Source organism: Vigna unguiculata, chromosome 7 (genome assembly GCF_037176805.1).
Source record: "Vigna unguiculata cultivar grain cowpea cultivar isolate G323 ecotype 2 chromosome 7, ASM3717680v1, whole genome shotgun sequence".
NCBI classification, from domain to species: domain Eukaryota; kingdom Viridiplantae; phylum Streptophyta; class Magnoliopsida; order Fabales; family Fabaceae; genus Vigna; species Vigna unguiculata.
The window spans coordinates 42,921,840-42,937,759 of NC_140798.1; the positions used below are offsets into that span (position 1 = coordinate 42,921,840).

General features: G+C 30.7%; 1 protein-coding gene and 1 pseudogene across 1 annotated transcript; both read right to left on the minus strand.

The window, feature by feature from the left end:
* Positions 1-515: 515 nt before the first annotated feature.
* Positions 516-3,331, minus strand: LOC114190981 (subtilisin-like protease SBT1.3). The gene has a single exon (XM_028080087.2). It carries the CDS (start codon positions 3,000-3,002, stop codon positions 693-695), a length of 2,310 nt encoding a protein of 769 aa, XP_027935888.1. The 5' UTR covers positions 3,003-3,331; the 3' UTR covers positions 516-692.
* Positions 3,332-13,842: 10,511 nt separating this feature from the next.
* LOC114192473 (3-ketoacyl-CoA synthase 6 pseudogene) lies at positions 13,843-15,522 on the minus strand (annotated as a pseudogene).
* Positions 15,523-15,920: the final 398 nt, after the last annotated feature.

Genomic DNA, 15,920 nt, shown 5'->3' on the forward strand with positions numbered 1-15,920 from the left:
CAGCTCAAGGCTAATCAAATTCTTCTCCTTCCTCTCTCATGTGATCAATTAAATACTGTTTGGTCAAACGGGAATATCAAGACTCGTGTTTCAACCATCATAATACCGAGTAATGAGTTACAGTATAACAATTAATTGTTATAATTAATGAGTGTATGTGCTGATGAAACGGTGAGTCAAGTCATGGTTCCAAGACACAATTCTATATAAAATCTGAAAAATATAATTATCATGCATAAAAATGTAGGACATTATGGTATCATGTACTTTGCTGTTAAGCTATTGCTGTATATTAATAGCACCAGCTTCTCCTGTAACAGATTCTTCTAGTTATCTTTTATTGATAAAAGAAAAGTATTACGTGAATGTTTTTGCGTGATTAATAGACGACGACATTGATAAAACAGAAGATCTCATGTGACTACTTTAATCTGTATTCAATCTGCGTATGAATCATGAATGGGGCAAATTATGCTAGTTGAGGTCTAAGATGCAGTGAGAGGCATGCACCATCATTTTTCTTTTGGCAATTCAGCACGCAAGATCATTATTGAAAGTAGACAATATCCAGCATTTTCCTGTAATAAAAATGCGTACACTTCGTAGTACAGAAAATTTTGCTTATTGCAAAAAAAAACAAAAAAAAAAAACGAAGAAATACTGCTAAACTTAGAGGTAGTCCAAGGGAAGTTTCATATTGGTGACAAATATGTTATAACAATTGGACTTCTTACTTTGTGCACACCATCCTTCCATACCAGACCTCCAAATTCAGGTTCTGTTTGTCGAGACTGTGTTGTGAATGTAACTCTGTAAGATAGTTTCTGGTATTTTTTGGTAAAACTCAAGGTTTGTGGCTCAACTTTAACAGAAGCACCTTTGAAAGGTGAAACCACAACATGGTACTTGGAAACAGCAGGGCCAACGTTGGTGGCAGTTCTGTGAACGGTCAAAACTGAAGAGGAATTTATCTGTGGAAAAACTACGGATATGGCTGGGTAGTTCAAGTCCCCAGGACTAGCAAGAGAGTGTCTGCAACTTCTGTTTGAATACTTGGCAAAAACTCCAAGTTCAGATGGAGTTAGTTTCTGTGTGCACAGGAATTCAAAGTAATCCTGTGGCTGAATATCATAAACCAAACCTGGGTCAAGAGCTCTTCTGGGGTTGATGTGTCCAGCACCATGATCATAAGGAGTTGAGGCATCAGGACTGGAGGCATCTCTGAGAGGCTTGATGGTATTGTCATGGACATAAGCTGTGGTCATCAGAGCAGATTTTATAGCTGCAGGACTCCATTCTGGATGCCTAGCCTTCAGCAAAGCAGCAATGCCACTCACATGAGGGCATGACATTGAAGTTCCTGAGAGTATATTGAACTTCACCCTCCTGTGGTCTGTTGCCAAACTTGAAGGACCAATGGCTCCACTCCAAGCAGCAAGAATGTTCACCCCAGGAGCCACCACATCAGGCTTCAAAATTTCAAGGGTAAGAAAATTGGGCCCTCTCGAAGAAAATGCTGCCACTACAGGAGATGGTCTAACACCTAACCTTGTAGCCAGAAAACCTAGAGTTGCAGTGGCTTTTTTGCTTGTTAACGCATAATGTTTGAGCTCCTTGCCTTCTTTCTCTCCAATTGCAACTGCTGGAAGGAGATGACAGTCTGCAACAAGCTCCTCTCCATTAGCTGCAGTGTTGGTGAGAATCATTCCCACCCCGCCAGCATTTTTCACCACTTGACCCTTCTGCACTCTTGGACTAATGCCTCTGTCACAGATAACAATCTTCCCTGAAACCATTCTACGATCCAAAGTACCTTCCAAGCACAAAGATCTTGGATCAGGGATGCTTGAGTTAATATTTCCCATGTATACTAAAGGGTATTGTTTCTTCACTGAGAGCACGCTTCTCCCTTTATAGAGTGAGGTTCCGGTTAACCTTCTTCCATTTCCAAGACTAACCTCTGCTGGAAAGTCTCTATCCATGGTGCTGGCTCCAACCGTGGTGATCCAAGGTGACACATTTGTGAGGCTAACAGGGTCAGGTCCTGCATTTCCAGCAGAACATGATACCAAAACACCTTTCTCCATTGCCCCAAAAGCAGCCACAGATAAACTATCACGGTAGTAAGAGGAAACTCCACCACCCAAAGAGATGGATAGAACATCAACTCCATCAGCCACAGATGTATCAACAGCTGACAGAATATCTGAGCTGAAGCATCCACCAGTCCAGCATACTTTGTAAACAGCAAGTCTCGCTCTTGGTGCCATTCCTCTTGCTGTGCCATGAGCATAGCCTAGAAGATTAGCACCATGCACCGGTGAACCAGCAACCGTAGCTGCAGTGTGAGTGCCGTGACCATCTTGATCTCTTGGTGACTTGTATTCTGTTTTCTCATCAATTTTACCTGTTGCCGCTTCATACCCATGGTAAAACATTCTTGCCCCCACGATCTTCTTGTTGCAGTGATATTTTTCGAAGCCTCTCCCGGTCTCACAGGCACCTTTCCAGTGAGAAGGTACTGATCCCATGCCAGTGTCATTGAAGCTCTCACTCTCGGGCCAAATCCCAGTGTCGAGCACTCCCACTGTGACATCATGGTTGGCCAACTTTTCTGACCACACGTTCGTGCTCTGTGTTGGTTCAAGCCCAAGGAAAGTTGGACTTCTGGTGGTGTGAAGTTGGTACTTAGTATCCGGGAATATGGCCACAACCCCTTCTTCTGCCTCTAGCTTCTCAGCTTCTTCTTGGCTCAACTTGGCCGCCACTCCATGAAAAGCAGTTTGGTAGGTGTAAATGATTCTCTCCTCCTTGTCCATCTCAGCTTCTACCGAGTTGGACAGAACTGATTTCACTTTTGAGGTATACCATTCAAGGTGATTGGAAAAGGTATCAGGCTTTGCTGACTTATCCATTTGAATGATGTACGTCTTCTTGGCAAATTCAGCATTTGCAGATGATAGTATACACAAGAGGAGATAGATTGTTAGAACGATACTCATGTTTTCCGGTGGGGTGATTGGACGCGTGTAACGTGCAAAGAAGAAGGAAACTAAGGGGTTTTAGGCATTGAGTTTGAAGGGAGAAAGAGGGGTGAAGGGAAATTAATGAGTTTTCATGGTTTATTGTATTGTGGTGTGTGCTCTGTGCCTCGGATATTTAAGAGAAGGGAGAAGAGTGTGATATTTACTCGGTCACCATTGCGCGGGTAATAAAAGAGCCTGGTTGTTTTGTGGATGCCAAGCAAGTTGAATGGAGAGTTATAGTGGCTACTCTGTGGTTGGTGGTAGAAGTTAATGTAGCTATGGTCCTCTCACTCTAAAAAACTCTATCATGGTCCTTGTGTTATTTCACAATTTTTACATCACACTTACCAACAACTAGCATCATGTGACCTCGCTGTTTCCTTTATCTTCCAGACAACACTTTACAGTCCAACATAGAAATAAAAAAAACAAAGTATGTTTTAGTATACATGGCCTTAAAAAAATGTTGAGGACTTAACCTCTTCATAAAGTTTCTCAATCCACTTTTAGATTTATCTGACAAAGGGTTAGGCTCTTTCTCACAGAGTAAAGCAATGAGCACTAGCATCGCCCAAGTAAAGGGTCTAAGAACATCGAACGGTTAAAGCAGTGACCTTGTAATCAAGGATCAATGGAGGATAATTTTTCCAATAGATTTAGTCCTACTTACACAAAAATCTTAGTACGGGTCCCACTTTCACAGAATGCATGTAATATATCTGAGCACCGCTGAGTTCAGATTCCCTGGCTAAGTGGCCAATTATTCATCCACTTCCTCAATTATTTGTTTTGGAGTTGCAGAATGCATACACCTCTATTTTCATGATGAATGGTGTAGTCTTCTTCAATCGCCTTTTAGATGTTTTGACCATTTTCTCAATGTACATTTACTCTAACACTGTTATCTGCGGGAGAGATGCAGTTGTTGAAAGAACGAAAATTGGCAAATAAAATAACATTTGGTAATTTGGTTTAAAGACGAAAAACTTGATCTTGCCACACATGTGATCACATTTCGTGAATAAAAAGTATGAATTCTTTTCTCAATTATAAACGTGTTGTAAGCCAAGGGTTTCATGAGAGTCTTTGGTAATCCAGTCTCTCTCCATATATAACAAAAACGAAATAGTTGTTGTCAATACATCAGCATTAACTTTTTTAAATTACTACGAAAATTATTATCTTATGCTATAAGTTGTATCAACAATAACATTCTTTTACACTAATTTCAACCCTACCAAATTAGAAGAGTTATTCTGGAATAGTACTGGTCCCAGATATTTTACAGAACATAAATGTTATCTTCAGTCTTCACTATCATGCTAGTTACATACGAAGTAGTTGGCACACAATAAATTTGACAGAATGTAGTGAAAAAAAAATAGTCCAAAATTGTTTGAATCATCATTGTCTTTAAGGTCTTTCCCGGAAAAGGAGGATTAGTGGTACTAATATAGATGAATTATGTGGTAAACTAGAATCCAATGGTGTAACAAAAGCAGAAAGACAGTTCATCTTTATTGCGGACTTTGCAGAGTAACGGAAAGGACATCTTTTGTTGGACTTTAAAACAAAACATATCCTATTATCCTCTGATTAATGCTTTATCATTTCAATTCGTAGCGATCAAATAAATGCCGTTATTTGTTTCTTTCGTGGTACAATGTTTGTTCTGTTAACTACGGAGACAGGGAGGTTTGTAATTCAACCAATGAAATTTTCAGTTCTTTGGGTTCCATTTTTTAGTTTTCGAAAAGTTATGTTGACACGAACTTCATTTTGATAAATTATAGCATAAGAGAATGGTGATTGATATGAATTTGTAAACCAAGAAACTAAGGCTGATCCATGATTTCGATGAACCGCCAATTTTTTTTCTATTAATTTATATTTAAGGTTATTATATAAAAGTCTATATTTTGAATAAAAAAGCTCATTCCGAATTGAGCCTTTCTTTGGCCTTTAGCACATCTAATTATAATATCCCTACTCCGTGATTTACGTCGAATAATTAGTGTAAAACACGTTTGTTGCAAATAATTCTGCACCAAAAACTTTTTCGTGTAATGCAGTAAATTTGTAATTTTTTTAGTTTAGATAGCTTGATGACACACATTAAAAAATTTGTAGAACGATCCAATATAATTAGCGATTATTAGTATACTTTTTTTAATTATGCAGACAATATTCAATCATTTAATTGTATGTAATGAGAAGATGAGAAGATTTGATTAAAAATATTCAGTGCATTTGGGAAAAATAAATTTATGACTTCAGAATATGAAGGATTTTTTATTAAAAATTTTGGTTGAACTCCCAATTAGAATCCAAAATTACATATCAGTGAGAGGTAGTCACAAACTAGTCAATTCCCAGTTTTGTTTCTAGTGATCAACAAACTACTGATTTGAATAATAATTATTTCCTTCAGTTTTAAATACAGTAGAGAAAGGGAGTTAATTGTTAGCATTTTCATGCAGCAATAGTGTGCTTCCTAGTTTTTTTAAGAACAAAGTGGTTAATATATAATTACAAGATTGTATATAAGTTGTAGATTTCGCGGAATATGTCTTTACAACCATCAAATTCAACATATAAATATTTTACTTTTTTAGTGACTAAACATTATTCACTTTAACACTTCTCATACATTTAGTTCATTGAATTATTAAAAAAACTTATATTTTTGGGTCAAGACATATTTGATCACTATTTTTAGTCAGTTAACCTTCACTCTGATAATTCTCGTTACCTAATAAAATAAAATTATAATACTCATTAAACATAATATCAATGTCAATGAATATTTTTATTTTGAAAATTAGTATAATAAAGTCAAACTTGCACTGCTATTGCATTGTCATCCTTATTGACATTAAGGAGAGTTTACTAACTTGAAAATATTGAATACTAATGAGTTATAATGCACTGATATTTCAACTTGGGTCATGTATCCGTGTCCTATATTGTAGGATACTTTATCGATACTTATCAGTGAAGTATCTAATTTATAAGGTCGTAGTATAGTACAAGAAAATCTTTGAATAATGATCAATTTTAGAAACAAAAAATAATTAGTATAGTGACCAATTAAAGACCAATTTAAAAATTAAAATTTGTTGGCAACTAAAACAATTCAAAAACATTATAATTAGTCTTGAAATTGATAATTAAAATAATTTTTATTATGAATTGGTTTCTAAATTGGTCACTAACATTAGCTACCAAGGTTTTGACTACCAAAATAATTGGTTTCTAAATTAGTCACTAACATTAGTTACTAAAATTTTGGCTACCAAAATAATTGGTCTCTAATGAGAATATTGGTCTCTAACATATCTTTTGTTACTAAAATTGGTCATTATTTAGAAGTTTTCTTATAATAATACTTTTACAACGACAATAATTTATATTTTTTTTATGTTGACAACTTTAGTACATATATAATATATTTATTATATTTTTAAGAATTATTGTACACTTTCTCAATATTCATATTCATATATCGTGTATCTATCACATATCGTATCTTATTATTTTCAAAATAAACATATCAATGTGTCAAATACGTGTCGTATCCGATACACGTATCGTAGCTGTGTATAATGAGTGATGATTGAATATTTATTATTTATTTTAATTTCTAATTAAATGAAGTTACACAAACATACTAAAATCAAAAAGTAAAGTAAAATTTTATATTATTAAAATATAGGTCAAAATTGTGAAAGATAAAAGTTTTAAATCACAAGTCAAATTAAAAGAAACAAAATTGTAATTTATCTCCTCTCTTTAAAAAATGCTTTACAGCACGGAAATAAGCTTGTATAACATGCACGAGTGTGTATTCTGTTAAGATTTTCTTACATTTTTTATTTATTAAATATAATGGCACGTATTTATTTCGTACTTGGAAACAGTACCTCGGAGGGTCCCTACTCACTTTGCGATACGTCTTTATTGAATAGTTAAATGATAAAATAAAATATCACAGCTACTAAAGGTTTGTAAAACTACATATTTTTTAATTATTTAAAATATTACATCAGTATTTTTAATACATTATACGAATATTCGGGTTTGAAAAGTATTGTGTTATGTTAACTATAAAGAGATACAAGTGGTAAAAAGTTTTTGTTTTACATTTTTACAAAATATCATAAACGATTAATATAAAATATATGAATGGATATAATTTCATCGTTCAATTTATTCTTTTTGTGGTTATTTATAAACCAATGAATCATATAATTTTCTTTATTTTTCTTTCTCGAGTGAAACAAATATTATTACGAAACAGCAAGTAAAAGCCTTGCAAGGCCTTGCTGGAAGTCGTACAAATTAATATTAATAAAAATCACTTTAGAGGAAGACAGTAGTGTAATGGCCCCTCTGCACTTAGTTAGGTCATTTTTTTTCCAATTGCAAATTCCACATGAAAGCCCCACTTTTTTCATATAAAAACAAAAAATAAATAAATAACCTTTAGCCTTTTACTTTATGAAATAATGCATATATAATATAATATAATATAATAAACTCATCAATGGAAAACAATGAATGGACACAGTTGGCCTGTAGGAGATTCTTCTCACATCTCAACAAAATTATTGAATAAAGTAAAGTAAAAGTGCAGTAATTGTGATGTAACCACATAAACACCATTAATGTTGCAGAAATTTACATAAATTTGGTATTGCAATCGTGACTCTGAAATTATCTTGATGCTGCCGAAAAAGGTTGACATGAAAAACTATTTGGGGAACCTGACCACAGAGACCAGTAATGCCCATTAATATTTAAGCAATATACAAAAGAATAAAATATTAATTTATTTTACATTTATATTTGTTGGATAGATTTTGACAGATTGCTAGGTTACCTCTAAATGTCTGGGTTATAATTTTCATACTTTTTCTTTATTGATATGTATCAATTTTTCTCACCTCGTTTTAACATGATTAATGTGGCTTTTCCACCCTTTATTTTGTTTGTTACTGTCAAATGAAGTGTGGGTGGGTGTCACTCATATCAACACAGCAATGCATGTGGAATATATATTTAAGGTTTCACTTCTAAGGTCTCCATGTGTGGATATATATGTCTTATCGAATTAGTTTGAATAGTTGATTCACTATATATATAAAAGAAAAAGAAAATAAGACACCATATGATTTGAAATCATTAATTAACTCATAAAGTAAATAAACACATAAATTAAGTTTTTATTTATTTATTTTACAATAAGAATGGGAATTGAAATATTTAGAGGAATAAAATTCATTAATGATTTATCATAATTTTTAATAAATAAATATAGTAAACAACAATTAGGGATGACAATGGGATAAGACGAAACGAGTTTCATTATCCAATACTCATTTTTGGAAAAAAAATTCATTATCATCCCCAAATTAAACCTAATAAAAAATATAAAAATAATTTTTTACATAATAAAAATAAACAAAAAATAAAAATATTAAAAAAATAATCAAATGTATCTTAAAAATTTGAGATACAATTGAATGAAATCACACAAAGAAAAATAAATATATAATTAATGGTATTGATAAAATAAAAAAAAAATATCTAAGAGGTCTAAAAATACTTTTGAAATATCAACCTAATTGATGGTTGAGAGATAACGAAAATTGTTTTAAGGAAACAAACAAATTTTTGAAATGAAAAAAAGATTAATAATAATTTAATAAAGAAAATATATTTTTTATATTACCTAGTAAATGAGAGATTTATGTTGTTGAAGTTAAACACTTAAATGGAGAGTGTTAAATATTCTCATGTGAAAATTAAGTGTACAACAAATAAAATATTAAAAAAAGTATATATATTCAAATGTGAGACATAAAAATATTTAATTGAAATACATCATTTAAATACAATTGCATAAAAGTTATAATAAAAAAAATAAAAAGAAATAAAAAATAAAAGTGTGAAGTACACACACATAGGGATGGCAATAGGGCGAGGCGGGACGGGTTTCGTTATACCATACACATTTCCGTAAAAAAAATTCATCCTCATCCATATACTCAAACCCAACAGATATCAAACTTTTGTCTCATCCCATCCCTACGGGGTAACGGATACAATCTCGTACCCATATCCGTACCAATTTACTTACTACTTCAATATTAATATTAACTAATTTTTATAAAATAATTAAAAATTACGGTAAATGAAACATAATATTATCAAATCAAATATTCAATATTAGAAGGAGGATTGTCTCTTCGATATCAAACACTTTGAAATAAATTATAATTGTTTATATTTTAGATTAGAATACCAAATAAAATTTTATGAGAACCAAAACATTTATTAAATTTGCAAACATTAATGAAATCCAGTTGATAAAATTTAAAAATATTTTTAAAAAAATATAAAAGGAAAACAAATATTCAAATTAAAATATATTTTAAATGTTTGTTTACTTCAATTTTTAAAATTCTATTGAATCTTTTTTTTTTACACACTAATAAAAGTTATAATACATCACTTGATCAAAATGATGCAAAAAACAAATGATAAACATAATAATAAAATTTTAACATAAAGTTTGTATCTTTTGAAATCCAATACATGTTGGATGGTGATAAAAAAAATTCATGACAATTACATTAAATTTTCATATTGTAGTAAATAAAAATTATTTATACAATTACAGTGAAAAAATTACAGTATGATTGATAATGAGTTAGAAAATAAAAAATAATTAGATAAAATATATCGAAATAGTATTCTACATGATAAAAATAAACAAAAAATAAAAATATTAAAAAATCAACAAATGTATAAAAACAATTTAAGAGACTGTTGAAAGAAATTGCACAAAGGAAAAAAAATGTATAATTAAGGGTATGATAAAATGAAATATACCTTAAATATCTAAGAAAAGTTTTCAAATATCAACATATATATACTCAATGATTGAGGAATAACAAAAATTGGTTTAGCTAAACAAGAGTTTTCCAAATGAAACAAAAAATAATAATAATAAATAAAAAATTTTGTTCTTATATTACCTGATAAATGAAAGGTTTGTGCTATTAAACACTTAAATTGAGAGTATTAAACATTCTTATGTGAAAGGAAAACTTACAATAAATAAAATTATTCAAATGTGAGACATAATTTTTTTTAATTAACACATATCATTTTAACATAATTACATAAAGATTATGATAAGATGAAAAATATACTGCAAATGCGAATAAGTTTCATCACAAACCAAATAATTAGAATAAATAAAAAATAGAAAATATATATATATATATATGGGGGTACTTAATTATTATAAAAAATAAAAAATATTTTTCAATTTTATTATTTTAGAACTATTTTAAAAATTCAAATAATTACTTATAATAATAAAATATTTATATAATAAAAATAAATTTTTATAATTATTTTTAATAAAAATTATTTCAAAATTTAATAAATTTTTGCTACAAAAATAAAGTAAATACACATAGGCGTTTCCACTTCATACATGTTTCCACTAGTTATTATATAAAAATTTCGTAACATTAAAAATTGGTCCTCGTACAGTGTGAATTTAAAAAAAAAAAAAAAAACAATAACGATATTGATTTAACACAACAAATTAGTTAAACTAAATCCATGTTATCAAAATTAAAATAATCAAGGTATGGAATAGATTACTGATGAACCAATGAAATCACTAATTGAGTCTCATAAATTCATACCTATTAAATATTAAATTCCATATTAAATTACATTTCCCACATATATAGACTAACATTTACTTTGATTTAGTGATTATCTTTCAATCTATCAAAATATATTTATTATTATTATTATTATTATTATTATTATTATTATTATTATTATTATTATTATTATTATTTAAGATCATGATGAATACTCGCAATGAGTCCTCTCTGAATTTAGGTATGTGTTTCTCTTCTCTTTATCCTTTTCTTCTTTTCTCTCTTTTCCTCAATGTTATCTCTTTTAAGCATGATACTTTTGTTATTTGAAAGATAATTTTACACTTTTTAAATTTTTTCTTTTTTACTTTTGACTTTCTATATCTTTGTTCCTTTTCATGAAATTATCCGATGTTTTGTTCTCTTTACTTTTTTTTTTTAATTGGCTATACTAATTTCTTGTGCTTTAAATTCATTATTTCGTTTCCTTGTGGGTGGGTTGTCTGTGAAGACCAGCCTCAACTTTTTCAACAATTTTAATGGGATTCTTTTAACGATATTTCAACTTCACATTCTTGAGTATTTTTTTTTTCTCCTTTTATTCTAACATATCAAAGAATTAAAATTGAAAAAAAATATATTTCACAATTAAATACCTCTTCGCATGTAATACCGTGTTATGTATAATTAAATATATCATTATCATATATATATATATATATATATATATATATATATATATATATATATATATATATATACTAAAAAACTCATTTTTTGACAATTTTGTTGTCAATTTTTTTATAGAAAATACTTATAAATTTTGTTATAAAAAAATTGCAGGAAATTGCTGTCAATATTTTTGTAAAATATTTTGTATAAAATAATTTTTGCAGCAAATTTTGTATGAAATACCTGTGAATTTTATAATTTTGTAGAAAATAATTACCCACGAAGAAATTACTTGCCAATTAAAATTCTTATAAAAATAACATGAAAAAGTCTTTTCTTACAATTTTTTTTAACAAATTTACAAAAAAAATTACATGTAATATAAGAATTTTTAGTATGATATATATATATATATATATATATATATATATATATTAAAAGATTTATACATTAGGTATTCTAATTTATTATTTTATGTTTCTGTCAATAAGATGTGCCTCACATAGGTTTGGACAATTTTCTCTATCAGCACTCATGTGAGAAAAGAAGATTTTTTTTTTCCACAAACTAAAATTAACAAAAAATAAAATAAAATGATTATTTTTTCATAAATAATTTTTTTATGGATAAGATAGTTACAAAGGCTCTTATAATCTCTCTAAATTTTTAACTTCTAACTTTTATTGTTTAATATTATGCATAAACCAATGAGAAAATTGTTATTATATATATATATATATATATATATATATATATATATATATATATTCTATAAGTATTTATATATAAATTTTTATAAGTAAATATCATTGTGTGTTTTCGGTAGAGTGGTCAATCTCTCTTTGTTAAGTTTAGTCAGTAGTATAATTTACTAAGAACTTAACAACTAAATGAATGAGTTGTAAATTACAAAATAAATTTGGACAAATTAAAATATAAAACTCATAAAAAATAAATAAAAAGTAAAACTTTCTTTTATAAATTAAAATTAATTTATACACACTCTAAATGGTAAAACCTTTTCCTTAACATTTTTAACTCTCTTTTTTTACTATTTAATTTTGATTTATAAGTAAAAAGTTACTTTATTTAATTTATTATTTGTTAAAAGTATGTGTTGAGATGATGAAAATAATATATTTTGAAAAGTTTTACATCGTTTAGAATAACTAAGAGGATGAGTGGTAGTAACTATATAATGGACTCTTCTTATTTTTTATATTTAATAAGAGTGTTGTGAAGTTTGAATTAAATTATTGCTGACATTACAGTCTGATCTTTCATAAGTGATTCGCGAATATTTTCCCATGAAAAAGTTTCTTCAAATATAAAATATAGTCGGCAACTAGAACTCGTCAAGTGTATCTTTGTTATAAAATGGTAATTAAGTAGTAGTAGTTTTTACGACTGTGATATGGAACTCGATTTGCCTAAAGGAAAAGAAACACAGTGCTTCAGCCTTAGACATACGAATATAACAGGACAATCATACTTTAACACAAAAAAATATTTTACGCTCATTTAAAATTATACAAAAATATACTTTTGTTAGAACCATTTTATCTGTATAATATATTGTTAAAACCATTTTATCTATATAATATATTATCAAATAATAATTATTAAAACAGTAATTATTGATATCGTTGTTATCGGTGTGAACGAATATTTTCCAATACATTAAGCAGTGTTTCAACAGTATTGTTGATTTTTCCCTATATTCCTTGCTTTGGTTCCCGTCAATTTCTTAGAATATATATTGTTAATTTGGTTTAGTCGAAAATGTCGATACATTTGGCTTATCAAGGCATTCAGGGTGGATTCCTTCACCGTAATTTCTAAATGAAATATGATGCTAATGTGTGAAAGCAGCGTGTCTTGAGGAATTTTTTTCTAATATCTTATGAAAATGAAACTGAAACAAATCCTTCTTGAATAGTTTGATTCGGACAGTGTCAAAAACATTAAAAAATCTGAATGAAAACGGAGAAAAGTAATAGCTCTGAGTCTATTTCCACTCAGGGAAGACACTGCACATTATAAAGTAAGTAACATTACATGTAGCAGGAAGTGAAAAGAGATTTTGCCTGTTGCACTTCACACCGCCTAGTTAAATGGAGGTGGTGAGAGTCCCAAAACTCGGTACCATCACTCCATGCTGCAGAACAATCAATGATGCAACCAACCTACTTAGTACAATTTACTCTTCATAGGAAAAAGATATTCACACCATAAATGTCTGTGTTCACCCTATTCTACTTCATCTCAATGGAACAGGAATATTATTATAGACATACTTATTCTTTGACATGTTATACAATTTTTGTTGGAATTTGCACCACTCGCCTGAAAACCAGAATCAAACTAGGTGTGTGTACATATAGTCTGAATCTGACTGCGACTTACAGATTGTGCAAATTAGACAGAACATTAGAAAACAAAAACCAGCGATACATTATATATAATACGAAAACAAAGGAAAGGAGCAAACCTGAACATTCAAACTTTGCAATTCATTGTGTTATATTAACAGTTTTGAAGCTCCTCATTGAAGCTAAGAAAAAAATAATATGACTAAAGAAAGAAAACAACATCTTACTAAGAAATGCGGTATTCATTTAAAATCCAGAGGATAACATAGTTAAAAAACATTCTTAGTCCATGGTTATTATTGGGTAGCCATGGATGCAATCTGCCCATGGTCCCTTCTTGTACTCTCCAACTATAGGCCTAATACACTTGAAAACAACACTGTTACATTTGGGTCCACTTCCCATTCCAAGCTGCCAAACCTTGTCACCCTTCTGCACTCTTTCCTTGGCTTCCAAGTAAGCTAGTTCATACCACAGTGAGGAAGAAGATTGGTTTCCAAACCTGTGCAGTGTCATCAAAGCAGGTTCAATGTCTCTCTCTGAGAGCTTCAACCCTTTCCCTATTTCTCTTATCACAGGTCTCCCTGAACATGGCAAGCAGAAGTGTTGTATCACTGTCTTAAAATTTGGCACGTAAGTTCCCTCAGACTTTATGAACTTCTTCTTGATCACAGAAACTCCACAACGAAACTTCTCTGAAAGAGGCAGGATCTCACACCCCAAGATGAAGATGTTTGCACGGAGAGTTTCACCAGCCACACTAAGTAAGTCCCTCTTCAGTGTCACCCCAAGTTTTCCTTCAGAATCTTCTTCCCTAAAGGCAGAAAAATAAGCTTTGTCATCAAAGGCTCTTTGTGTTCTACGTGTCGTAACCAACCTGTATTTTGCAGTTTTCTTGGCTTCTTTCTTGTTTGAGAGAAGGATTGCTGCACTTCCCATCCGAAAGAGGCAATTGATCAGCAACTTGGACTTTTCATTGCCCGAATACCATCCTGTTGACAAAATCTCTGTGCTGAGAACAAGGGCATTAGAGTTCTTGTGAACCCTCAGAAGATTCTTAGCCATATCAATACAAAGGGCACTCGCACTGCACCCCATGCCAGAGATATTATAGCTCTTGATGTCGCTTCTCATCGAGTATTTTTCAATGACAACGGAGGTTAAAGAAGGCGAGGGGCAAAAACCGCTGCAGTTTATAATAAGTATGTCTATATCAAGCGGTGAAACGTTGGTTTTTGCAAGAAGATCGTCCATTACGGGGAACAGAACCATTTGAACCTCTTTGATTGATTCAGTGTGGTGAGTCTTAGGAGGAATGTAGTGCAAAGCTGGGGGGAGGTAAGTTTCTTCACTCTGCCCTGAGGAATGGAGGATTTTTTCCATGAAAGCTATGCTTTCACTGTCAAAAACTTCCCACAAGGAAGCATTTTCAACAAATGCTGCAAAAGGCACCCTGCAGTGGTTTGGTGGCTTCAGACATGAGAAATCCACAAGGTAAATGGGAGAGGGCTTTGAGAGGAAGTGTTTCACCAGGAAGCAAAGAAGGAGGAAAAATAGTAGCAGAAAATGAAACATGAGTTGGGAGTTTTGCACAAGTAAGAATGTTTGAAGTAAGAAGGTGAAGGGCCAAAGAAAATTTGAGAGTTTTGAAAGGAGGTGGTTTGAGAAGAGAGAGAATTGGTGAGGGTGGAGTGCATGGTTTTTGTTGGAAATGGCTTCCATTATGAGATCATTGAAGTAGTGGTGACAGGGTCTGCATCAGGAGAGAAAGTAGAGGTATAAATAGAAGGTGTAAATTAGGGCAAATAACATCTGGCAAAGGTTATGTGGCAGATGGTTAGGTGTATCAGTTTGACAGGTGAGGACTATTGACTATGTAGAAACAACCCCACATTTTATGTGACTAATGGTAACTTGTTGTCAACGGCTAGAAATTTGGTGCAAGAACCATTAGACCGAATAATATGTATATATTGTTTAAAAATAAAAGCATTGCATACAAAGTTATAATGAAATTATTTTAATTAAAAAATAAGTATGTACTAATTATAAATTGTTATGTTTAAACTTAAAGATATATTGAAAAACGCATCGTAGGTAATTCTATTAACAATGATGATGGCATCGTGCATAATTTCCTTTAATATAAACTTAAATTA